Raw genomic sequence first — 27,141 nt, 5'->3', positions numbered from 1 at the left:
TCAGGCGATGACGTCGCAAATGGCAAGACATTAGCCGCAACACGTCCAGGCTTTCGTATGGCTGATCAGTGTGCTGCCAAGGATATATATATAGTTCCTGTGCAGAAAGAGCTACTCGAGGACGGCTTTTTCAAAATCGCATTCTCTTCCAAGGAATTTTAGCCCTTATATTAGCATTAGGGGTGTGCATCAGGGTATGGTTGGGGTTAGAAGACCGAGGCGTCCTGGCATGATTTTGATGGTTGGCATGTGCTTAGAATGGGCAGAAATGATGAGTTGAGCAGAAAAAGCTACACAATGAAGGCTTTTTTCAAATCGCCCTACTTTAAATGGACCGTTAGCCCTATGTTAGGGTTAAGGGTGTGCACCAGGGTAGGGTTAGGTTCAGAAAAATGAAGTGTCCTTGCATGATTTTGATCGTTGGAATATTTTTAGAATGGGCAGAAAGAATGAGCTATGCAGAAAAACCTACTCAAGAAGGCTTCTTGAAAATTGCATTATTTTCCATGGAACTTTAGCCCTATATTAGGGTTAGGGGTGTGCACCAGGGGAGGTTTAGCGTTAGAAAAACAAGGTGTCCTGGCATGGTTTTGATCCTTGGAATTTGCTTAGAATGGGCAGAAATGATGAGCTGTGCAGAAAAAGCTACTCAAGGAAGGCTTTTTCAAAATCGCAGTATTTTCAAAGGAACTTTAGTCCTATATTAGGGTTAGGTGTGTGCAGCAGGGTAGGGTTAGAAAAACGAGGTGTCCTGACATGATTTTGATGCTTGGAATGTGTTTAGAATGGGCAGAAATTATGAGCTGTGCAGAAAAACCTACTCCAGGACGGCTTCTTGAAAATCGCATTATTTTCAGTAGAACTTTAGCTCTATATTAGGGTTAGGATGTGCACCAGGGTAGGGTTAGGGTTTGAAAAACGGGGTGTCCTCGCATGATTCTGATTGTTGCAATGTGTTTAGAATGGGCAGGATTGATGAGCTGTGCAGAAAAAGCTACACAATGCTTTTTCAAAATCGTATTATTTTCAATGGTACTTAACCCTATATTAGGGTTAGGTATGTGCACCAGGGTAGGATTAGGTCAGTGGTGGCGAACCTATGGCAAGTTTGCCTCAGTGGGCATGTGAAGCCCTCTGTGTTGGCATGCTGGCCATGTCAGTCCAGCATCTCCCCAGCTGCTGTGCATTGGATTACAGCGCACCAAGGGGCAATGGCATATGCTCGGAACGGAGTAGCAGCACCAGGCGATGTCTTCATGAGCCGAGACTCATTAGCTGCCACTTATCAGAGCTTTCGCTTGACCACTCAGTTCGCTGCCAAGGTACTATATGCTTGGACTGTTTGTGAGTTGTTTTTTCTAAACTAAAACCTCAGGTTTCAGGTTTTATTGTAGTGTTGGCTCTTTGCAATAAATAAGTGGGTTTTGGGTTGTAGTTTGGGCACTCAGTCTCCAAAAGGTTTGCCATCGCTGGTCTAGACTAACTAGACCAAATCTATTTGCCAGCCTCTGTTCTGCGCATACCTTTAAATGACTTTCACAAAATAAGGTAGTAACTGTCTTTGATTTTATGGGCCCGTTTACCACTGAGGTGAAATTTTGGGAGGTATGAAAGCCAGTTTCACAGACACAGTGCCTTCATTTCATCAGAATTGGAAATAATACTCCATTGTGCTTGCTGATCATAATGGTAGCTTATGAAACTAAACTTTCCCCTCTTGTTTTTCTAGATGAAGCAGATTATGGTAACTTTGGATCAAATACTTTAACTAGAAAGAAGAAAGCTTTGGTGACCCTCCGAAATGACAACCTTCGCAGACGCCCCCATGTTAACATCAGCATGCCTCAGGATTTTAGGCCGGTGTCCTCCATCATTGATGTGGATATTCTGCCTGAAACTCATAGAAGGGTAAGATTATATCGACATGGATGTGAGAAGCCACTAGGATTTTACATCCGTGATGGGACAAGTGTAAGAGTAACTCCTCATGGGCTGGAAAAAGTCCCTGGCATTTTCATCTCACGAATGGTTCCCGGTGGTTTAGCTGAGAGTACAGGCTTGCTAGCAGTTAACGACGAAGTCCTGGAAGTGAATGGCATAGAAGTGGCAGGAAAAACTCTTGACCAGGTAACAGACATGATGATTGCCAACAGCCACAATCTTATCATCACTGTCAAGCCAGCGAACCAACGGAACAATATTATCAGAAGCAGTCGGATGTCTGGCAGTTCGGGCCAGTCCACAGACAGCACGGCAAGTCACCACAGTTTGCCTTCCTCTCACATCCTGCAGAACTTCCACCCTGATGAAATGGAAAGCGACGAGGACGCTGACATTGTAATCGAGGGCTGTCTGGAACCACAGCCCATTCCAAAATCACACAGCCTTCCTTCTGGTAGCCTTTCCCGTATTAATGGCAACAGTCTTAGCCACAGACTGCAGAGGGATCTGATACTCAACAACAGCTTGGGACGACAAAGCAATGGCAATATTCATAAACTTCTAAGCTCCTTAAAAACTGATCCTCGTCATAGCTTGGTTATTCCGAAAGGTGGCATAGAAGAGGATGGAACAGTGATAACACTTTAGCGGGTGATTGTCTATATTGTTTCTAGTCTGAAGTGCCAACTGGAACAAATGTATCCACATATGGAAGAAAGAGAACATTAAATCTCATAGACTTTCTGATGTCTGAAACAGGTGTTGCTTTCCGGGAAGGATGATTTTCATGATTGGACATACGGATGTCACCTATTACATCCCATAAAAGAGTGTAAATAAAAGAGGTTCAGAATGAGAGAAGAGAGAAATGAATATTTTTTAAATCCCACGAAAATACTCTGGCTGAGTTACAGGAAATAGGATGCATACAGAAAAACTAGACATTTCCTGCATGTATGAAGGTACTCTGCCTGCATACATGCAATGGTTTATATCAGCTTTCTCTAACAAGGTACCCTTGCAGATGTGTTGGACTACAACACCTATGTACAGCCTGAGATGATGGGAGCTGTAATCTAACACATTTTGGGGGTCACCACATTGGGAGAAGTTAGTTTACATTTTGGTAAGGAATAACACCACAGCAAATCTGGAGCGGCCATTCATAAATTATAATTTGGAGAAAATTACTATTAAATATATTGCATTTTAAGAATTATTTTCTACCCATAGATACTGTTCCCTAATTTCTTTAAAAAGAAAATGTTATAATATTGTACCTAAAGCTGAGAAGGGATGCCCAAAGGAACAGCTTCCTACCCTGGCAAGTGTTTTTGGCATGCTACATTTACCTTTTCTTTTGGGGGGGGGCAAATTTGACCAAATGATTTTTGTTTTGTATTTTTTTAAAGTGGGATAGAAATGGATATTGTTGGCATTTGTTTTCCATTTTCCTTTCTTTCTCGATCTGCTCCACCTGCTGGTTACCGGTAGTACTGTCTGAATAAACTATATCTTTGTGTATGTTGTATGTGAAAACCAGGCAGCCCAGAGGCTCGTTTAATTAATGCACCACCATAATGTGTGATGTGCGTTCTCTTTTTAGTACTAAAATATTTATTAGCAGATATTTCAATTGGTTTCACTATCTGATCTTGGTTAACAGTACTTAATAAGGAAATAAATAATGGAATTCTTAGGCACATATTATGCCCATGTTCTAAGAAACTATGAGAAATTCATCAAAATTTGTCTTACTGTTTAGAATTAACTTGGATCCACAGAGTCTTTAATGATGAAAGCCAGTCACTCTTTTTTGGTACATATTATTTGATTTCCTAATCTAGTTATTGTTTTTCCTGAGAATCTAAAATGCTACAGTTTGGCAACATATTAAAAGTTTTTATCAAGGTTTTTTTCTTAGGTTGTCATGATCACAATTAGCTATAAAATAATCAATTAGGACACAATCCATGCATGCTTTGACAGGAAACAGTCTACAACTCCCAACATCCTGAGATAGAATGGCTATCTACATATGCATAAGATTGTGTCTTTACAGATTATTCTAGAAATAACGTTTTGCTCCCAGCTCTGCTTTTATGTTCCATAAAAATCCACAAATTTTTAAAATAGTTCAATAGAAAAAATTGAATATATTCATGAGATGTCTAGGAATAAAATATAATTGTTTTACAATGTATTTTTCTACTTTTAGCTTTGTCATTTTCTTGTTTTTTTACAGTGTAGTATTGTATATTAAAGTGTTTCTAAACAAATGAACTTTCTTTATTTAATTCCAACTTCTTTCACACCCTGATTTTGCCCATCACATTTGCAGCATAATAAGTAATTCGTTCTTGTGCTTGAAATAAAATTATGCAAGAGTTGCCATCATCAACCCAAGTTCAGATCCCAGTCAGCAAAACTTTCTGAAGAGAAATACATTAGCCAATTCAATTGAGGATTGATTGGAAGCTGAATGTGGTTTCTTAACAGTATTTAAGGTACTGGGAATTTGATTGGTCAAAGGCAACTCATTGTGTTAATAGGTTTTTAGAAACCTCAATACTGATTGTCATCTGCCTCCAAATTTTAGTGGCCAAGTCCTTTGCAGAGCAGAGATGATACGATACCTTCCCCTCCCCTACCCTGAAATTCCTAATGGAACCTGTGCCATAAAAAAGCAACATGATATGAAAGAGAATTTTAGAAGTCTCGCTGCTGTCATGAAAATACTTCTTAAAAGTACAAATCACAGAAATGCGCAAGACTAAAAGGGTACAATTTCTCCTATTGCTGTCTTGTGAAAACCATTAACCAGACTGGCAGGAGTCTAGAAAATCGATATTATCCCTTTTATTCCATTTTAGTGTTTGTGCCCCAATATTCATGCTATAAAGTATCCTCCAGTGACATCACACCAAAACAAATACAGTGTTTTAAAATCTAACAACCTGAGTGCACTTGCCTATATAAACATTAAACCAGACCTTTTTAATTATGTTCGGGTTTGCAGCCCGGTTTTCTGGTGAAAGTGCTACCCAGATGGTGTTCGTAGAGGAACCAGGCATGATGTTCTACAAAGCAACAATGAGGAGATGGAAGAGACACCTGGGTGCATTTTATTCAAGTTTCATTCATAATCAGCAATAAGGTGGTGTTCCTAATAATAGAATGCATTGCAATCAACATCTCACATGATAACATTTCACAAAGTAGATCCAACAGTCACAAAAAGTACTTGTGGAATAGTGGCAGTGGCTCTCTAGTGTTTGAGACAGGATTCTTTCCTATCCTTCCTGATGTCTCCAGGGATGGGACTGGGAGCCCCCAGCATGCAAAATGTTCTCTTCCACTGAACTGAGGTTCCTGCCTCATAAGCCCATGCAAACCAACTTTAAACAGGAGGTTATGGCTGTAATTTTATTAGATCTAGTAGATAAGAAGGGTTCCATTTATGATGCTTAATTTTGAACTGAAGGTGTTTTAAAATATTACTAAGTTGCTAAAATTCTAATGAGGCGTCCAGTTTGAAATAAAAAATGTTGCTAGTGCAGCTTCTTTGTCTTCTCTGGGCATCTCACATATGGGCTCTGCACCTGCGTGGAGCATGTTGTCACCATCTCTGCTAGTGGGAATGTCCTGCTTAAGTGCCCTTTTCATCTTGGCACTTAAGGGAAATGCGGTTATCTACGTAACTGGAGGAATGGAAAATACATAGATAACTTTTTCTTTCATCTCCAAACCTATTTGGCATAATACAATGTGTTAAAATAGTTCCTCCATCCTTCCCCCCACTGTAGCTTTAGGGACAATCTTTAGAAGTTGCTTCATAATTTTGTTGGATTTAAGTGGGTGGTTTAAATGCCTAAATCAGGCCTACCTCCTAAATGTAGCTGGTTCCCTCCATTTCTTCTGAATGATGCCATTTCCAGAGGCAGGACACATGCCGCTTCATCCCCCACTTGTATTTATGGATGATGCCTTTAGTGCTACCTTTTTCTGTCCTACAACACCCCCAGCCTTGAAATGCCTAGCCCCATAACTCTCAATCTCTTGGGCCTCTACTCTTCCTATGCATTAGTCATAGGAAGATACCCAATGTGGCACTAGCACTTTTGCTAGCGTAAAGAGCACAACACCAATAGTAGTTGCTGCCACAGTGGGAGGCCATGTTCTTGTTCTGCTAGAGGTCATTTATGCAAACACAACATAATTTGTAGTAGGGCTAGGGTTGCCCTGGATATTGTCCATAGCACAGCCTATGTACGTGGATATGAATAAGAAACATGTGAAATCCCTTAGCCTTATGGAGCTGAGTAGGGTGTATTTTCCAAAAGAAGGATGCTTTTTGCTGTTTTGTCCTAGCAGGTGCAATCTAAAAACTGGCACCTAGAAGAGCTGTATCAAATTAAGTCTCTAGTTTTCTCCTAAAACCCATTTTAGATCATCTCCACCCCCCCCCCCGAAAATGTGGTTGTAATCTTTTTATTAGGCCTACCAAAAGACCCAAACAGGTGCAAGCTTTTGAGATCCCGCATTTGTCAGGCAATATGCTATATGGGCAGGTTATAGGGTGGATAGGCAAAAATGTGACAAGGCAAGTCACATTGCCTTGAAGTTCATATTGTGACTGAACTTACCATCCTGGGACTCAGTGAAGGATGGCATAGGCAAACTTTAACAGATCAATTATTTAATTAATTAAAATAAAATTATCCTGCAGTTTCAGGATGAAGCCAGTGACTTCTCTCCTCCCTCGACCCATTTTTATTATCCACCCTAACAGAGCTTTTTAGAACTTAGAAGTGGTCACTTGTGCTTTTGGGGTTGTTCTTATTATAAAGATAAATAATGTAAAGACACATTTGGCCGTAGTGGTTCTCCTCTCAGGGATCGTCTGCTTTTTGTTGCTTAGGCACACGTGAAGGGGGAAAAAAACCATAATTCTCTTGTATTTGGACGTACAGCTATAGGCCCTGTAGAGATAGCAGCCACAAAGGTGCGGGGAAAAGCAAAACAGAAAGGGGGAAAAAACTAGCAGCGCGGAAGCTGCTTCAACCTCCGGACTTTCCTTGCAAGCAGCGCGGCGAAGGAATGGGGGCGGGGCCTCCTCCTCTCACGAGACCGAAGCACGCGCTCCGCCGAGAGGCCAGCCCTGCGCCACGCCCCGAATTATAGAATTATAGAATTTAGGAAGCTCGGGTTTATCAGCCTCGCGTCCGCGATTGTGCCTGCTGGGTTTCCGTAGTCGGGAAAAGCTCTTCGCCCGCCGCTTAAGGCGCCGCTGGTTGAGAAGCGCTGAATCAGGCAGGGGGCGGCCAGATGTGCGAGAGCGGAGGTTAGGCAGGGGTTGAAGGGAATGGACGGGGCGGCGGCCGCCGCGGAAGAGCCGCCGCTCCAGCTGAGCGGAGACAGCGGCAACGTCTCGCAGAGCCACAGCAGCACCTCCGGCCTCGGGGACGAAGACGCAGCGGGAGAAGACGCCCTTGGAGGGGAACTGTTGCTCGCTGCCGCCGCCACCGACTACAGCGCCTACGTCTTGCCCTCTCCGCTAGGCGGCGCGGCCTCAGCCGGGCAGGTCAGTGGACGAGCTCGTCGGCGCATGCGCTCTGCTGGTGGCCGTGACCTTTCTGGCTGGGCTGCGGCGCTCGCGAAATGCGGGAGCTGCAGCGCCATCCGGTGGAACCGCCTTCTGCAACCTGGAGCTCTCCGAAGCATTAGGAGCGGAGGGCGCTCGGTTGGGTTGCTGTGGACAGGCGTTTAAAGAAGCAAGCCCGAGAGTGCAGTGGAGCACTTGCACGGTTATTTTCTTCCATTTCGATGCGTTTGCCTCCTCCTGGTTCGTTTGTCGCTCGCTCGCTCGCTCACTTCCCTTAAAGCGATGTTAGCAGGCAGCTTTAAAGCCATCCTGTAGGTTTAAGACTAACTACTGTTGTATCCGGCTGTGGTTTTAACCAGTTTTTCAGGCGGCTGGCGGTAGAAGAGTTTTAAATTCAGACAGTTACATGTTGAACCATGTTGTTGTTGGAATATGGGTTACTCTGTTTTCTGAACCCAGCCAAAACAGCAGGCTGTACGGAACGGTCGACAGTTTACAAACCCAATTACATTGTTTTTCGTAACGTGTTGCTTGTAGTTAAGCAGAGGGATAATTCTAAGGTTCTGCAAAACTATGTGTCTACTCAGAACTAAGTCCCATTGTGCACAACAGGACTTACTTTCACGTGTATATCGCAAAGGTGGTGTCCTTGGAATAAAAGCAGTCTTTTCAATAGTGATACAATAACATTGTAAAAGAACAGTATTTTTCACATAGTGGAAACTTCCCTTTCCAAGATCTTTGGCTCTTCTACCAGATTGCCTTTCTTTTTCCTTTTGGGAGTCCGTTGGGGTTCTATTCTATTCTATCCTTATTCTCATCTTTTATAATACCTTGGGTAAACTCATCAGATTCCATAGCTTTCATTAGTACTTGTCTGTCTCTCCCCAAGACATGTCTCCCTTTGTCCAATTCTACCTGTCTAATATATCAAATTCAGCATCTCCAAGGCTGAACTATTTGTTGTTGTTCATCATATTAGTTAACATAATTACTATTCACTTTGTTGATTAGGCGTGAAGCCTTGGACTTTGTTTTGGTTCCTTTCTCACCTTTACTCCCAACATTCAGTCAGTTGCTGGGTTGTGCTACTTCTCTCCTAAAGTGGTATACACTACAAATCCAGCCTTCCTGGCTCTTGGCTATGTCGGGGGAACCATGTCAGGGAAGTTGGTTGAACATCATTGGAAAAATTATCTGGGTTTTTTTTTCTTGGTCCCCTAAGTTCATTTTTTGACTTGTTGTATGTTTTGTGCCACAAATTACACCAACCTTCCCTTTTCTAAGCTTCTTCTCTCATACTTCGTCCTCTTTTCTCTACCACAGTCAAAGCTATTCACATCTCCCACCACTTTGGTCTCAGAACAGACCCCTAAAATTCCTTCACTAGGTTTCAACGCCTTCCATATCCAGCCAAAACATCTCTTCATTTTAAAACAACCACGGCAATTTGTGGCCTTCCAGGTGTTTTGGTCTACAACTTCCATCAGCCTTGGCCAGGATAGACAATTGTGAGAGAGGATGGAAGTTGTAGGCCAAACAACAGGAGGGACGCCTGCTTTAAAACCTACCATGTCTTTTAGTCTGTGCTTGTATCCATTACTTTGTCTCCTCCAACTTGCCCTTCTGTCTAAATGTCTCCCTTAAACATCTGCACGTTTTCCCTTGCTGCCCTTTCTCTCTCCTTTGTAAATGTATGTTACCACATCTCTTTATCATCAAATCCCTCCCCCAAATCCCCCTTTTTCCATGCAGCCTTTGGTTTATGCTTGTTGTTTTATTCCAAAGAGTAACCAAGCTTTAAACATAAATAACATTTGTCCGCACTTTGCCCTACCTCTGATGTTTTCTCCACTGTCTGTTTTGGACTATAAGCACTTTGGGAGCAGTTGCCTTGTCTGTATCTCCTCAGTAAAGCACCTTGTCTATCACTGGTGCTGTACTAATCAAAACTTAGGCTGAATTTTCCAGCAGAAAGTTTTACAGTGCAGAGCAACCCCTGCCCCCTTAGAGAACACTAAATTTCACAGTAGCAGAGGAACTTCTGGCAGAAAGTCAAGGGTAACATGTCTGTTAGATCTGCTAGATGCTGATAACATCTTGTTATCTCTGAGACAGGCTATCTATTTTACTTAAAAGACATGAGGGTGAGTATTGTGGATTTTTTCTCTTCTGGGTTCCCTACTTTATAATGTCAGGCTCATAGTGTGCTACCTGTGCTTTTGCCTCCAACTGCTGCAACTCTTGCATAATTTTTGTATGAACTTTGTTTTGTAGATTGAAACTTTAGATAAGAGTCTGGAAGATTTGCTGACCAGGGTTGATGAGTTTGTGGGAATGCTAGACATGGTAGGTATGCTATTGAGAAACCTAAGTTAACATCCTTGTTGTAGAGTTATATGAAACCTTTTTCCCCCTAAGCTGTTGAAATGAGAAGACTTTCAGGCATGCTTTTACAAAAAGGTAAAGTGACATGCTAAAATATAGATGGCAGATTTTTATTAGCCTCTGAGCAAAGAATTGCTTTAGATAAGGCTTTCTAGCATTACTTGAATATCACCAAAAAAAAAAAAAAACCCGTTTCAATAATTGCTTAGAAATCTCAAGCATTTGTTTGACAATCTGTATAAAAGGGGAAAACACCATTGCAACAGCAAAAAAAAGTACATTGTGTTCAGTTCCGGGCTCCACAGTTTAAGAAAGATGCAGTAAAAAAAGAAATGGGTTCAGAGGAGGGCAAGAAAAATGATCAGGGGGCTAGAGAAAAAGACCCATGAGGAACGATTACCTAGGGAGGCATTCAAGAAGCAATTGGACAGCCATCTGTCAGGGATGCTTTGAGTCCTGCATTTTGCAGGAGGTTGGACTCAATGCCTTATAGGCCCTTTCCAACTCTACTGTTCTATGATTCTATAATCCTTTGTTCTGAATTTCAGCTTGTATGTGTTGATGTAACTCACTATCCAGATCTGTGGTAGTACCTGCTAAACTATCAAATTCTTTGGACTGGGGCATCCCATCATTCCTGGAGGCATGAACAGATCTCTGAGTCATATGCCTTTTTCAGCCACTGTATGTGCTCAGTTACATTATGGTTGGGTCTGCTTTCTGGGTTGGCCCTCCTGTTAGGCAGAAGCAGGCAGTTGCCTCAGGAGGCAGCTGCTGGGGGTGGCATCAGATGTTGGAAGACAGAACTCTGTACCCAGTATAGGCTGCCCTCTGCCCCCTTAGGTAGCCTTGGAAGAATGCTATTCCATCACCAGTGCTGGAAGTCAGATTCAATTGCCAGTCAGGTTGGCTTCTGTATAGGGGGCACCATCATGTATTTTTCCGAGGAAAGCAACATTTAAATGAATTGTTTAAAATATATTGATATATATTATTATTATTATTATTATTATAACATTTCTATGCCGCCCCTTGCCGAAGCCTCGGGGCTGCTTACAACACAATAAAATACATTGAAATACAATAGAACATAATAAATTACCATTAAATACAAAAATACAAAAAATACACTGAGTTTCAAACATAATAATATAAAATTAAAAATAACAGTATAAAATAAGTAAATAAACAATATAGGAGGAGAAAAGAGAAGGAAGAAGAAGTTGCCTTGGCCAGATCATGTATTTTAACAATTAAAATGATGTTTAAATAAAAAGGTCTTTACCTGGTGCCGAAAAACCAGTAACGACGGTGCCAGGCGGACCTCTTTGGGGAGTGAATTCCATATATATATATTATTCCAACTTGATCACGCCAATGTGTAGGCAACTTTGTCTGGTTTTTCTCTAGATTCGAAATGATTCCTCTCAAGTAATCAATGAAAGTATACCACATATTCATACAAAGGCTATCGAAATGAGGCAGCTGTACAGGAAAATTGACAAATTAGAGGTATGTGTTTCTAATGTCAGTGTCATAGTTTCTTTTTACAGGTCTAGTATGAGTTTTCTGCTATTTTCCCTTGTTTTGTTGTTAGTTGTGCTACCTTGTTTCTGTGACATTATCAATGTAGTGAGCTGTTAAGTTCCAGAGTGTGTAAAAAAACAACATTCCTGCCTGCAAGAACCTTCACTGCTGAAGGGAGAGAGTGTCCATATCCATTCTGCTCATCACGTAGTGCTGAATTGCTCAGTTGAGCAGTTTGCTGTCTTGCTGTTCTTAAAACCTATTTTAACATTGCTACTCCTTTTCTTAATGTTTATTCCTCTGGCTTTATGTAACAGTGGAAAATGTGCCTTTTTGTTGTAAATTTTTGTAGTGAGTCACTTTAGAAGAAAAGCTTGACATTGCATCTCCAGATGTATGTACCAGTCCTATGTCATTTAAATCCTAAGTAACTTTTCAGATAAATTCAGAAAGTCAAATTAAGTGGAGAACCCCAAGACTTATGTTTATGTACTGTTCTGCCATACAGTTTTTACATTATGAGGTTGGAATAATTGTTATAACACAGCCATGAAAAAGTAATAGTTTTTAAAAATTAAGGACTACTTTCTGCTCAGTGCTTTAATAAACAATTAGACATGTGCAAAATCCAGGCACTTGGATTCATTTTGATTAAGCGCTGTTAAGTGTGTTTAAAGATCCTTAAGCAAACAGTTGGATTGTGGCTCTTGAATGTCATGTAAAGTAGGTTTAATTTCTGATTTCTTTTCAGGTGGATGACAAATAAAACCGTGTATCTAGGAAATGATCATTTGATGTATATCTTTGTTTGCATATGTTCATTGCTACCACTAATCTATTTTCTCCTTTTCCCTTTGAAACCAGGCCTTTGTAAAAATGGTTGGAAACAATGTGGCTGGGTTAGAGGAACAGATCATAAAGGCAGAATCAGATCTTGGAATGTTTTCAAATTCTTTTAAAAAACTCTTACACACAATCAATGTGCCATCTTTTCTTCATGTAAGTTTCTTTCATTAATGACAAGCATAGTTTATGGAACAAAACATGTAGTAACTCTTAGTTCAGAGGTTATGCTATAGCAGGGGTGAGGAACCACTGTTGAAGTGTGGCCTGGCAGTCTGTATAAATGTATATATACAGCTAAAATTTGGAAATATAACAGGAGCATGAAGCATACATGCAACCGAGTCCTTTTTCTTGCACTGTTGCATCTCTTTGGGATGTCTGCTTATAGCATGTATCTTCAGGAGATTTTATTCCCTATGGAACCTCTGAAGTGAAAAAAAAGTGTTCTGGGGAGAACTGGAGCATCAGCATTATCTGTGCGAAGTATAACTGAAAAGCACTGTTTTGTTACAGAACAAAAAGCCTCAAGTATTGAATTATTAACAAAAAGAACTCCATCTACCATACTGGCCATGTTACCTTTTCTTCTCCACACTATCCCGCAGGAATTTGCACCAGCTCTTTCTAAAGCAGATGGAAAAGTCTGTGTGCTTCATGAGAAATGAATTGACAGGTCTTTAGCGCCATTCCCCACCTTTGATTCTTTTTTGGATCCCATCTGCCATGTGTGTTCTAGGATTGGTTATCTATACATCTTCTCACACACATTTTATAAAGTAACTGTGGAATGACTTTAGTCTTTCCAAAATTAATTCATTTCCTCTTCTCTATGTGTAAGCTACCATAAAAATTGCAGATTTTAAAATGTCTCTCTGTTGGGTGCAAACATTTTAACAGAGATTGTAATTACAGAAATCATCTTCCTCAAGGCAGAATCAAACCCTTTATGAACCTCCAGAGCTCTTCAAGACTGAAGAATACTTCCCTTTTCTTGGTGAAGCACAGCATCTGTGATCTAGCTGGCCATGACATTATTTGAAAGATAAATGAGTGAGAGCCATGATGGTCTTCAAGTCGCTGCACTTCTTTGAAAACCACAGCCTGCTGCTTTGCTGTGTATCTTCAAATGCTTTCCTTTTGGCTATCTGGTGTAGAATATACTTACTGTTTTTTTCCAGTCTTCCTAATGGGGCAGTTAGCCTTATCAGTAAGCCACTTTGAATGGGGGTTGAGGAAGAGGCAAAAGTCATCTGTACAAAGCATCCTACAGCTAAGACTAGCCCTTTCCCCCACCCTCAGACACTACACACAGAAATAAGAGGGGATACAGAAAGAATACTATTCACCAACCACCTTTTTTTCCCTTTCCAAACTAGAAAGTGGCAAACGGGCAGGCAGAAGCAGAACATGTAAGAAAGCTTCATGCATGTGCCCATTTTCCTTTCCAACATGACATGCAGGATGGAGAAACCGTAGTTTTCTATGTATTTCTCTTTTCTGCTCCTCCTTTTTTTGAGTCCCAGATAACTCAGAAATCCCCGTGGGAGGGGGGAAAACTGAGAGGCCAAGCAGCAGAATTAACATCCATCTTTGCCACTAAGTGAGAACTTGGAATATAAGGCAGCTTGTAATAAAAGAGTGAATTGGTTAATGGGCAATGATTGGCCAAACTTTAGTACTTAGTTGATTAAGTTCATTTGAAAACCTGTTATAAATTATTTACTTAGGAAAAAACAGAGAATGTATTTTTTTTAATTGAATGGTTTTGTTGCTGCTAGTAGTAACCCGTGCCTATGACAAGGATAGTTTTTTAAATACTTCTGTGGTTCATCTAAGTGCAATAAGGACCAAAACTGTAAGTGTTCATGTTCTTCACGAACATGTCTAGATTCTGTTCTGTATCTTGGGGAGAAGTAGATTGTCTAAGTAGAGAGAAGCAAAAATGCCATTATTGTTTGAACTGCTGCAGAGTAAAGGAAAACTGCAGTTATGTGCTGACTGCTGTTACATTGGGGCAACTGTCTCAAATCTTTTTTGATGAATATATTAAAACTTGTATGTAATGCCAAAATGTGTGATGACCAAAGCTCTAATAACTTAAAATTTAATTAAATCAGATTTCTCATATTTATGAAGTCGTTATTTCTAAACTATAAAAATGCAAATTATTTTAAGCAAGCTATAAAGCTCTGGGTTGCAAGACCTTATTTTTCAGCCTTTGGTAGAGCAGGCTGTTTGCTGCTTAAGTACTGTCTTGCCATGTTTTCCAACATTTTTCAATTTTTCCCCTTGTTTCCATCTTTTCCTTCTTCTGTAAGAGTTCCTGAAACTACAAATCCTTTCTTCTCTGTTCCCACTCTTGGTCATATCACTTGATCTTCAATACTAGCATTTTTCTCTTTCTTTACAGAATTATTTTCTTCCTCTGCCTTGTCTACTTTCAGGTGAAAAATAACAACTTTCTCAAACTCACCCATACACTTTATCCTCTCCCAGTATTACTTTCCTTTGTTCTGAATATTTTTCCTTCTCAAGCTCAGAATCTGAAGGAAAAAAAGATTCTTTCCCCTTATATGTTTACAGCCCTCCCCTTTTCACCTGATATAGCTAGAATTCACTCTCTAGGGCAGGGTTAGGCAGCTTTTTCCAGGGACAGGGGCCAGTGTCCCCACACAGGAATGATCTTGGGTGTCGCACCTCTTCACAGCACCAATTTTGTTGCAAATATCCGACGGGCAGGTAGCAAAGCTTAAAGATTTTGAGACATGGCTTGCTGAAAGCATGAGTTCGTTGGCTAAACCTCAAAAGAAATTAGTCCTTTTTTGCCACTGCCTTTCCACTTTTTTAGTGCCAAAATGCCACCTAGAGATGCTCCCCCAAATGTTACCGTTTTTCATTTGAATTAGAATAACAATCCATGATTTTTCCCCATAGATTTTGAAGTATATAAACTTATTATATATAAGTACATGTTTGTACTTACATAAAGCCTTTTATTTTATTCCTTCATATTGTAGATTGTATCTGCTTTCAAGTATCACAGTGCCTTTGCCTAATCTATCTTTTCAGTAGGACTTCCTTGGAACCTTTTCACTGGAGAGACCAATCTTAGTTGTTTCAAATTTATTTTCTATGGACTCTGCCCACTTGTTCTTTATAGCTTCCTATTATAGCTCAAGCTACTATTCCACCAGACACCAACTGTGAATCAAGTACCTTTGTAAATCATATTGTTTCTTGCAGCACCTTCCCTATAGATAGGAGCATATAGTCAGGTCCTGTCTTGCGTGGACAGAAGGGTTCCATTCTTGGATAGTGCCTCTGCCTGGTTTTCAGGAATCCCTGACCGTCTATGCAGCATTTTCATGAGGCTCTTATGGTATAAAATTTACTAACTTCAATCCAGCTGAAATTAGTAATTACTAAGGTTCCTTGAAAACAGTGTAAGTTAGGATGCAAATATTGTATTCAATGCCCTTAAGCACAACTAACTCCTACTGCAATGGAACCAAGGAGATAAAATACCACATGGTTAAAAGTGAAGTGGTTCCAGGCAGTCTTAACTGGAATATGCACAAGCTGGTTCTCATGGAACAGTAAATTGCTCTAGATATTTTTGGAGCTTCTGAGTTGCTCTTTTCTAAGCTTCATCCTTCCAGATACCAATCAAGGGTATGTGAATGTAGACTAGACAAGATTTGGGACCACTGAACTAGGAAAGCTGGAGCTCCTGCTCTTCAAGGGAACCTGAACTAAGCAGACCTGCGTAACTGCATGAAAGTTTTGGTGAAAATGCATTGTTAGCTTTTACTTAAGTAATTAAGCTGTAGGTATATCAGGACACATTCCAGAGAAACTAAGGCAAACTTTAAAGCACCTTAAGAGGCTGCAGATTGTGAATAACCTTTGGGTAAAATGAGACTTCAGACTGCAAAAGTAGTGTTAGTAGCCAAACCCATCCGCCATGACTGGGCTACAACCTCTTCCTTGTGCTCAGAGCCACTGGGACTCAGGAGCTCGGAGTTCTAGTTTCCCCCTCAAAAAGGGAGCTCACTGGGTGACTTTTAGCTAGTCAGATTCCCAGCCTAACTTACCTGTTGTTAAAAGGATAAAAACAGCAGAAGAAAACTATGTAAGCCACTCTAGGTTCCTCTGAAGCGGAAGAAAGGCCCTGTATAAATGCAGTAGTAATGGTATGTGTTACATTAATTGCAAGAAAGATTAGCAGTGGCTATTAATCATGGCTACTGTATATTACCTCTATCAGAGGCAGTATGATTTTCTGTTGCAGGTCTCTCATAGGTATTTGGATTGGGCATTGTGGAAAGAGAACACTAACACAATACGTTTTTGGCTTGATTCAGCACAGCAATTTTTTACATTCTTTATGAAGCACAGCCATACCTACTGCTGCAAGGCACACCAACTTAACCTGTGATTTTGCAACCTTTTGTGTTATGCCTCAATTTGAGGAATTTCTTTCACACGCATGCGCACACCATTCCATTCACGTTATGAGATAAATGAAAACTTCCAGAACTGAATAGGGGGAGAACAGGGCTAAATCAATTAGGAAATCAACTTCACTTGCCTTTCATCTTGTTATAACCACAACAGCTGTTGCAGCAGCAAGTCAGCAAACTGATGTTGTATGTGGAGATAAAGAAGCAAAATCAAGAGCTGCTAATAGCAACCAGGTCAGTTAGAAGACGTATGTCTACCAAACAGAAATAACCAAAGTTAAGGAAACATGTCTACTGATGAACTACTTAGTGTCATAGTAACTACAGCCATAGACTTTAGTGGTAGCTTAGCAAGAAAGCAGTCCATAAGGAAATCTAGGAAATGGTTTGGTATAGTTTTCATTTTCTAGTTCTAATGAAGCAGAATGCTCTAACTTCTAAAAAAGTTGGATGATTTGATGCAAGTGGTACATCACCACCATGAATGAAAATGCTTAAGTAGCTATGTGATGATTTGTAAAGATTAGGCAAGCACATTTTAGAAATCAAGTACTAGTACAAAACTGCTCCTACACTTCTGGCAGTGAAAACTCTGCTCTACTGTTAGGAATAGAGAGATGCATTTGCTATAGAACAATCTTTCAATAGAGCTGCAGAGGAAGTCTGGTTTTATCTAAACTCAGTGTATCACCTTTAACACCGCATGCTTGGAAACAATCAGAAGGCTGTCAAAAACCCACTGTGTGGAAACAAAGCTCTACAATACATGAGCACTTGTTTACATTCTCTTGGTATTTGCTCTACTGAAAGCTTGTAAAGGGTTCAGTTTGAGATGGACAGAAGGTGGCTCTTTCCTGGCCAATATTGACTTGCTGCACACTGCAATACCAAATACAAGGTGAATGTGGTCGCATGCAGATTCTAAAGGACCATTGTGTATATTCTGCAAAATTAAATAGAAAAGCTTCCTTAACTTAATCATATCAGTCTGCTACATGGTTTAATGATTCCCATAGGGAAAAATGCTGAATGTCCTAGACATATATACTCCATCCATGGGGAAAGTAGTGTATTTTATACAGGGGTCTCTTCAAACATGCAAGAATATAATTGTAATAGTACAATACTGGAAAATTTTGGTTGTTATAAACCATTTCTGAAACACCATATAAAAGTCATCAATTGTTTGCTTGAATTCTTTTCAATTACACCCATTTAAAGTCTTATACATATTTTAAAGTGAAAATGGCTGTCTGAAACACACCCTCAAAATAGAAAAAAAAGATTGCTACTAATATTTACATATTTAATTTTTTTTATTATTGCAACTTTATTTGGAGTTCTCCTGCTTCTCTATATTCAACTAGCTCTTTAAGAAAAACAAAATGTAGGGCACTGGTCACTTAAGTACCACTACTACCGGACCTCTTTTTCTATCCTTCATAGTTCATACTTATTCCTATACAAATAATTCCTATAGTGAGCGACCAGAACAAGCATTGTCCCAAGAGCTCCTAAATTTACCTTCACCAATTAAAGTGAATTTGTCTTTTGACACTGAATAAATGTGCCCTTGATTTCTAGATGACAATTTTCAACAGCCCAGATATTTCCTCCCAAATGAGTTAATGTCTACCAATTTGTTTCGTACCCCATTCCCAGGGTCTAGCAGGTTCAAATAGTTGGGTTTTTTTAATGTGACAGTGTTTTAACCACTTTTTGTTTTTAACAGCCTAACACTTGTAAGGAGAATTGTAGGAAAACAACTACTCTGCTTCAGAGTAGTTTAAATCATGTGGATGAATAGCAGTAGTAATTCTTCCTGCTCCTGAGTGGCCAGCCCATGCCTTTTGTCATTTTCTATACCTGCAGAATGTACAATGCCAACACAGATGTGGCGAATCTGTGACTAGAACACCCCTACAAATGGATGGATTGTGGCCCCATCTCAGCACCTCTTCCTCTGCACTGGCGAATTAAGATGCTACATGAAAGAACAGAAATCAAACCATAACACCCTCTTCCAATTTTCTGACATTTATAGAAATTGAACAACCTATAATGTAACGCCTTAATATGCACAAGGTATCTACATGCATTTTCAATGAAATAAAACAAATGCCTTGGCATAGATTTCTCAATAACTAAGAAACAGTGTAAAGACAGCACACCAAGTAGTGGTTAAATATTCGTCTTCCTGAATTGGAGGCTGTTAGAACATACCTTTCCAGAAGGCAGAACAGTAACAAAACCCGCCACAGTTCTTAGCCTTATTTTGGTTTTAAGTAATAGTACCTACTATGCTTCTTCAATAACTTGCCTAGCTTTAAAGCAGGCTGTCACCTGCTGGATAACCCATCAAACTAAATTTCGGGGACTGTAATGAAAGAGCTTTCAGTCAGCACTGATAGAAGCACATGGTGCATTAATTCAGACTGGCGCAGACTCAGAGCTATGCAATCTTTAATTATTAAAGGACTGAGCTGCAATTTATTATGAATAACAAGTATTTTCTCACACCTTTCAAACACTGTGTTTATTTGGTGGGGTGGGGGGGCCAATAGCTAATGCAAAATCAACTATTTTGCACTTGTACTAGCCTTTGACCCCTTGCTCCAAAAAGGAAGTTATGCCTTCTTGTGGATAACTTACAAGCTACTGCAAGCGCTGCTTTGGAATATGCCAGTACAATGGCAGAACAGCTAGCGACTAATGCTAACTGCTTTCTGAAATGGTAGGCAATGACAGAAGAGTACGCCTAGCAAGGAGATGCACCAAATAAAGGAATTCTTAGGTAGCCATTGTAGTCTACTGCAAATGGAAAGCTTCTTGCTTTATTTAAAGATGCAAATCAATAGCTGAAACCCAATAATGGATGCTTCATGAAAAAGGATACCATCTAAGACATTAGAATTTCTTATGAGGGACGCTCACAAACTCTTGGCTGATGTGTACCACTGTATCTAGGGCAGGCAGGCAGTTGCGTGTGGTACAACAACCACAAGTAAAGAGATGGTTTGTAACACAGCAATATGAAGATCAGGGTAGAAGCCAACCATCATAGTTTTAAGAGGGAAGGACTGTAATTTTTTATTATGACCATCTAACCAGTTTTGGGATTTTACCAAAACTATGCACTTTATTTTTAAAACAATTGGTACTAAAAAAAACCATGAAATTTGTTACACAATTATATAAAAACCCATGGGCAGAGAATGCTACACCATAAACAAAAAACAAACAAAAGTAACAAAGCCTCAGGTATACTATACTGTATCCCACTGCCACAATTAACACTTGCCCAAACTGAACGAGGCACTAATCTCATTAGCACAGAACGGTAAGGTTGAAAATGATATTATCATGATCACTCCCTCTTGGCTCCCCCCGCCAGCAGGAGCAGCTACAGTAGCCAGGAACTCACCAGCAAGTTTAGCGTTATAGTTAAAAATGGACTTCTAGTTGGTTGTTCTCCTAACATACCTAAAGTCAGGGTTTGCAGTCACCATTTGATTCCTGGCTTGTTTGGGAGTGACAAGTCAGAAGTCTGGATTCAGACATATCACTAAGCTTTTCAGGAACAAAGCAGAAGCAATCAGCATGCATTAGCATACTGCTTGTGAACAATTAGCCAGAATTTTACACAATGCTGACCTTTTCTTTTGTTTGAATGTGGCCACTGTGCCCTAACAGTTCAATGTCACAAGAAACCAAATCAATGAAAGAGTTGAAGTAATATGCAATCTTAATTGCATGACACTAGGGTTTAGAAAAAAAAATTATACTTCTCCCAATTCACATTTTAGGCTCAAACTGTGCCTCACATTTTTAAGTTCAGACATACTGAAGCCCAAAAGCACAGATGGCTTAAGATTTTTTATTGCCTTTAGGCACTGGTGTCTCTTTCTCCCAAAAAATGATGCAATATCAACTTTCCATGCACACAGAATGGATGACAGCAAGTCTAACTCCTTTTTAGTAGGATATGGCTTCTTGTGAAAGTAATCTGCAAGAAACCGCTTTTGAACTTCGTTTGAGCTATTTTGGAATGGCTTTGGATTTAATGCTAGATCCTCAACTGAGAATTGTCCTTTAGTATCAGTCTTATGATCAGTTTTTTGTCGTTTGGAAGGCACAAAAGCCACCTCCTTTACTGGAACTTGGGCTGTACCACTGTTTATAATCAGGAATGGCTGGTCATCATTAATTTGGTCCTCTGCAACAGCATACAGATGATCAGCTGGTTTTCTTTTAACTGAAAGAGAAACAGCATCATGCTGTTCACCATTTACCAGTGGCAGATCTTTCTTCTCATTGAGTTCAAGCTGCATTTTTACAGCTGGGGTGCTATCTTTGGGGGCACTTCGGCAACGGAGCAAATGAACGGCAATAGCTGTCAGAGTCATATTGCCAGTGTAAACTCCACAGCAGTGGATACACTTGAAAGCAGGAGTCTTTAAAATGGTGTGCACAGTTGGCATGATATGGTGCCTCTCCTTCAAATGCATCTCATAGGCTTCTGTGCTTACGAAAGTACCATAACAAAAGGGACAGGTTGAAACTTTCTTATTGCCTTTGCTCATTTCAGCAGCCTCGCGCTGTAGCTTGATGTACAGAGGAATAAGTGTCCTTGAGTTTACCCCAGCAAGTACTACTAGGTGCACTTCTCTTTCACACTGTTCTTCTTTTGAATTTATACTGAAGTCAAAATGAGGAAACACCAGGTCACCTTCAGAATCACTCTCAAGTTGAAATCCTTTGTCATCATAATCAGCATGTAGTTTTTTCTTTCCTTTATGCACAGTTTGAGTATGATCCACAAGGCATTTTAAGTCATGGAATGTACTGGTGCAGAACAGGCAAGCTAATCCATGTGTGAAAATATGTTTTATAAGCTCTGCCTGAGAGAGAAAACATTTACAAGAAAAACAACGAACTGTCTTGTCTTTTAGCCATCTCAGAAAAGGTGCACAGGCTGCAACTTTGTCTGTCTCAAGAATAGCCTTAGTCTTTGCTGCATTGAATTTGTGAGCAACCTGCATGTGCACCTGGTAGACATTTGATGGGAAAAGCTCACTGCAAACAGGGCATGTCTTCCACTGCTTAGCTTGTTTAAGGGCAAGGTTTGCTGGAGAAGCAGAGGGGGAGGTCTTGGCAAGGCTATTCATGGAAGAAGTTACTACAACTGAGGAAGGCACAGTAGCTGGGACCTGAGACAGCTGTGTAACTGGACCAGACTGCATCAGCTGAACAGGCAACTGAGGGGGCGGAACTGATGTCATCCCGCCACCAGGTGGCACAGGCAAAGCCACTGAAACTGGTGCAAGGGTATAGGTGGGTATCCCATTAACTTGCTTGCCAGTTGGAATTAGCTGTCTAAGTATAGGACCTGCAGTAATTAAAGTAGCATTCTGAGAAACTCCAGGTCTGACAGGCTGAGTCACAGGAAGGCCCCCTGGTGCAACAGGCTGATTAAACTGTAGAATCCCAGGTCCAACCGATGGGTTTACAGGAAGAACCCCTGAAGTAACTGGATTAAACTGAAGGACTCCCGATGCAAGTGTCTGGGTCATTGGGAGAACCCCTGTAGCATTGGGCCGGTTCAAACTTCCAACAGGCCGATTTAGAGCAAGCACCCCAGGTGAAGAAGGCCTGACTGGAATAGCACCAGCTCCAATCGGTCGATTCAGTGTTCCAGCAGGTTGCGTCCGAGGAACAGTCCCTGGCACAACTGGACCAGTGATGGTCCTAAGTGACTGATTAACAGAAAGCAAGGTAGGTCTGACTGGCCGATTGAATGAGAGGACACCTGGAGGAACAGCTCTACCTATAGCTCCAGCAGGCTGATTTAGGCAGAGAACCCCAGGCCGCACAGGCTGTTTTAAGGGAAGCCTGTGGGAAACAAAGACAGGTTGGGAAACTGCAGACTGAAGAGCTGCATTATTCTGACCTCCTGGGCGAGGACCAGACATAAGTGTAATATGTGACTGGGCAATTGAAATGGATGGTGATGTACATGTCAGACTACTGGAGGCACTTGAAACACTCAGTTGTCCAACTGTGTTTTGAATGGCTTTTGCTGGCACCAGACTTTGATTCTGGTTAACTGCTGGGAGGGATGCAGAAGAAGCTGTGCCCACCGATGAAGTGGTAGGTATCAGTGGTGGTGTGGCTCCGAGCATGGAGGGCTTGGGAGCAATGTTGACTATCTGCAGTGACTTTGCTTGTCCTGGTTTCTTAGGTTGTACTGAAATGACAGGCCTCAATGTATTCTCCAGGTCTTTGTGTACTTCAGATGTCAAGACGTGATATATTAAAGAATCCCGACTGTTTGCAAAAGCATTGCATTTTTTACAGTAATGATCAGTAAAATTCTCTTCACTGTCATCAGGTCTCTCTTCAAAGTATGTGCTTATTAGGTTTTGGAAGTGCGTTACTAATACATGCTTCTTTGTATTGTAGTACAGAGTGTCTGTAAACTGACATTTCTGGCATACAAAGTTTACTGTATCACTCCGGAATTGTCTCATGCCACCACTTACATTATAGTTTTGTATTTTTTTCTTGGAGTGAAACATTCTGAGGTGTTTCCCCACTATTTTGGAATGAGAAGCAAATGAACATTCCGGGCAAGGAACAACTAATTCTTGGTCCATTTCATCTTCATGGTAACGGTTCAAGTGATTTTTGAAAGAAGAAAGAAATTTTGAGGAGAACTTGCACTGGCTACAGCAATATGGATTTGTTCTGTATCTCTACAAAACAAGAACAAAAGGAGACAGTTACTTCAGCAGGTATCTAGGAAATACATGTTTATATCAGCTGTTGAATGAGCATATAGAAGTAATGACAGGTACTTTTTTCTTGCCAGCTGGATATAAAAGTTTCTTTAAGAGACCAAAATTTTGTTCAACTGACACAATGAAATCCTTTTCTGTACAGTTTTCTGATTAATAATATGCTGTATAACAACCCAAACAGAAATGAGCTACAACTTTTTTGTATGTTACTGGCACTACTGAGAATCAGTAAAAGCAGCAATGTGTGTAGGTTACAGCTTCTGCCAATAGTTGTAGCTAGCTATGCCATTACTCACTGAAAATTCAACATGGCTTAATATGCAGCTGAAGAATATACATACCTTTCTTTTAGTGACTGACTCCCAATGAGACACATCATTCCATGAAGTGTTGCAGAAATACTTTTCTCCTGGGTCAAAACTTTTCAAAGTCTAAAAGAACACAAATATTTTTAAAAACACATAATTAAAAGGAAGTCCCTTTTCATGCAGCTATTTCAAAACCAGATTTTAATTATGTTGATATAAACTGAATTCAAATAAAAAATGAAAAAAGCTTGTCAGATATAACATTTTACACTTTCACGCAAGAAATTATATCTAAAAACACAAAGAAACCAACCATCAGCATGATGACACTATTTCACTAGTTCAGGTCCTCTTCCACCTTCAAAAAGGAGTTTAGTGTGTAAGTTGCACATACACTTTTATCTGAGATGCATATTACTTTTCAAGAATGATATCAAGATACATACAATCCCAAGTCCCATGCCCTTACCATACAGATTCCCAAAGCCAACTGTCAACTCACAAACTAATAAGAATTTATATCACAGATGTGCTTGTATTGAAGAATGTGTGACAAGATTTTTTTTTCTCACCACAGGTTTAAAGCATAAAAGACAGGACCACTACCCTACATTAGCTACTTATTAAATTGCTTGTCTGTACTAGTAATCCACAGCAGGAGATACGGAAGGGAGAAAGGGTTTCCCCAAGTTTAAAAGAAACAAGAGTCATGAGATGTTCTAACAGCTCTTTTTCCCTCCTTTTTCTCCAAGATGCTCAGATTAAGATTTCTAAACACTGTTTATATATGTTGGAAAATACAAATATCCACAGCCCATGTGTGGGCTAACATAGCAGCATCTAAATTGAAGTAACAACAAACAAACAGAGGGAGGGGCTGTAGCAAGAAACTATAGTCATCTCTGAATGTATAGGGCTGCACATGTATCTTGTGTAACGAGTGGGCTGATGGTGTTTATATGATTAAGTCTGATTTTAAAATAGAAACTTTTTTATTTTATAAACTACTGTCATTACTTAGCACCATGTCCAAACCATTCCAGTGTGTCACGTTTATACTATTAACTCGGTTGCTCATTTTGGTTGATAGAATCTACATTTACAAACTTGATGGTCAGCACCAAAACAGCTAGGATCTATTTAAGAATTAGTCATATTAAGCATGTTGTCTACTAAAATTTCAACAGTTACCTGGAACCCTATGCCAAAGATGAAATGATTGTAACTGAAGTATCAATTTTGTTTTTTTTATCCTTTTGATTGAATCTGCAAACCAAACAAAATCATCTTTTATTTCAGATATATTTATATGACCAGACTAACATTATTTTGACAGGAAAGCTGTACACTGTGTAGCTATTTCACCTTGATAATAAATTAAAAAGAATAGAAGAGCCTGCTGCATCCTTCTGGGCAAACTAAGTCCTTCCCTTATTTTATTCATGCTTATTTCAAGAAAAAAGATTAATGAAATGAATCAGGTAATGTTATACATCTCGTTTAGTGATCAGATTGAATGCTGCAGAACAACAAGATATAAATATATTAAAGAGATAAATGACCAAAGTGTTTCAATTTGAAAACACCACTTCATTTATTTGAGTAACAGTGTGCTACAGTGGTTGACTGAGCATCTGGAAGATAATGAAGTTCACTGGGTGACTATGTGCCAGGCACTCACTCTTAGCCTAACTCACCTCACCAGCTTGTTGTTGTGATGATAAAACATGGGGTGGTGGTGGACTGTGTAAGCTGCCTTCTTCACAAGAGGAAAAAATGTGGGCTATAAATGCAATAGAACAGCAATAGTTCTTATCTCTCTCCAGAGATTCAACATTCTATTGCAGAATGCAGCTGAATCATATAAAAGAAACAAAATCACAGACTTAATCACTCAATGAAAAACAAATTCAAACTAAATTTAGGATTCACAAAATGAGCTTTGAGAAGATCTCATGGCCTTCTATGCATGAGCAATTCCACTGGAATGTGTTCCCTGCAGCCTTTTCCAGGTATATTTTCATAAAGAGTCTAGGATCCTACTTTCTAAGATCTCCAACTATTATTTTGACATTATTTTTCCACATTTATATGAGACAGATTTGTTAAAAAAAAAAAACCCCACAAGCATCAAATAACTACAAAGATAATTCTTCTTTACCTGAAGTAACTCCTGGCAGCTATCACGGCCAATATCCACCAGTATGCCCTTCACTTTTTTCCGAGCTCTCCTTATGTTATCAAGATTTTGCACAGGAATTTGAAACATGTTGAACTTTGCCTAAAAGACAGAAAGTGACACAACATGTATACAGAACTATAGTTAACTTTTTGTTAAAATGACTTCTTTAAAAGGGGATTTATGCATTAAAGAAGACATCACTTTGACCTTCTTCTTAGTGCTCATTTTAAAAAATACGCATACTTATAGGCGATGGGTCACTGTACACTTTCTGTTGCAAACTGTTATGTATAGTTATATTTACCACAGTATTAATCAAACTCTGATGGAAAGCATCTTGAAATCTGGACTGGATCCAAGATTTGAGGTTTTAAAAATAATTACAACTCGACCTCTACAAAAATGCTAAAGTTTAAGTTCTTTATTGCTATAAGCGGGGAAAGGTACTATTTGGTAATTACAATATTAAGAAGGGAACTCCAATATGAAAATGTTTTGCAAGCAGAGAATACTATGAACAGCACAATTTTTGACTCCAGCATCTATTTGGCAGAGTTACTCAAAGGCAAGATGAAGGTGCTGTTCAATAGACAGATCAACCCATAATTGGAAGTACAGCCTATTATGGATGGGGTGCACTCCCTGTCAGGCTAAGTCATGCAGCTTGGGAAAGCTCTTGGTCTAGCACTGTTCCTGGATGGTCAAGTGGCAAAAATGGCCAGGGGTGCCTTTGCTCAGCTTCAGCTGGTGCATCACTTACTTCCCTCTCTAGAGAACAAATCTTACTACAATAACCCATGCCTGATTCCCTCGATGTCTAGATTACTCTAGCATGAATTCCCTCACCCCACCCCAGTCAGGGCAATGTAAGGGAACAGGGTTGGGGATCACAAGCTAGTCAAGCTCAGAGCAGAGGACAGGCCCATCTTTTATTCATCTTGCAGCCAGAGAGGGTTCTCAATTTATCTATGTGGTAAGCTGTCCAGAGATGCAAGTAATTGGACGGCATGCAAATTTTATACATAAATTAATCTATAGCCCATTCATCCCATACTTTCTCACATGCACACAGCCTCCCCCC

The 27,141-nt window shown here is 40.0% G+C and overlaps 3 protein-coding genes across 11 annotated transcripts in view; 2 read left to right on the top strand and 1 right to left on the bottom strand.

Annotated features, from left to right (window-relative positions):
• Positions 1-4,202, top strand: part of PARD6G (par-6 family cell polarity regulator gamma) — a 94,570-nt gene extending 90,368 nt beyond the window's left edge. The window contains exon 3 of the mRNA XM_044426494.1: positions 1,730-4,202. Within this exon, the coding sequence (XP_044282429.1) occupies positions 1,730-2,589 (860 nt within the window). The 3' untranslated portion in view covers positions 2,590-4,202. The remainder of the gene's footprint in view (positions 1-1,729) is intronic.
• A 2,935-nt stretch (positions 4,203-7,137) lies between these two features.
• BLOC1S4 (biogenesis of lysosomal organelles complex 1 subunit 4) lies at positions 7,138-14,434 on the top strand. 2 transcript variants are annotated; one of them, XM_044426346.1, is made up of 5 exons: positions 7,143-7,525; positions 9,824-9,895; positions 11,345-11,446; positions 12,326-12,460; positions 13,220-14,434. In XM_044426346.1, exons 1-5 carry the CDS (start codon positions 7,307-7,309, stop codon positions 13,319-13,321), a joined length of 630 nt encoding a protein of 209 aa, XP_044282281.1. In that variant the 5' UTR covers positions 7,143-7,306; the 3' UTR covers positions 13,322-14,434. The 2 variants fall into 2 exon arrangements, with proteins under 2 accessions (XP_044282282.1, XP_044282281.1); XM_044426347.1 differs by lacking the exon at positions 11,345-11,446 and having other exon boundaries at positions 7,138-7,525.
• Positions 13,217-27,141, bottom strand: part of ADNP2 (ADNP homeobox 2) — a 20,147-nt gene continuing 6,222 nt past the window's right edge. For 4 of the 8 annotated variants that reach the window (XM_044426339.1, XM_044426337.1, XM_044426345.1 and 1 more), the window contains exons 2-4: positions 26,040-26,159; positions 23,912-24,001; positions 13,217-23,525 (exon numbers count right to left, since the gene is read on the bottom strand). In XM_044426339.1, the coding sequence (XP_044282274.1) occupies positions 20,550-23,525; positions 23,912-24,001; positions 26,040-26,147 (3,174 nt within the window). In that variant the 5' untranslated portion in view covers positions 26,148-26,159 and the 3' untranslated portion in view covers positions 13,217-20,549. Of the gene's footprint in view, positions 23,526-23,911; positions 24,002-24,191; positions 24,237-25,069; positions 25,145-25,575; positions 25,599-26,039; positions 26,160-27,141 lie in introns of those variants that run through there. The other 4 variants (XM_044426340.1, XM_044426341.1, XM_044426344.1 and 1 more) reach the window with 4 other exon arrangements.

The sequence above is a fragment of the Varanus komodoensis genome, unplaced genomic scaffold (assembly GCF_004798865.1).
Source record: "Varanus komodoensis strain SLA01 unplaced genomic scaffold, ASM479886v1 scaffold17, whole genome shotgun sequence".
Taxonomy (NCBI): Eukaryota; Metazoa; Chordata; class Lepidosauria; order Squamata; family Varanidae; genus Varanus; species Varanus komodoensis.
The sequence above is the reverse complement of the archived record's forward strand: the minus strand, read 5'-3'. Positions and strand labels throughout refer to the sequence as shown.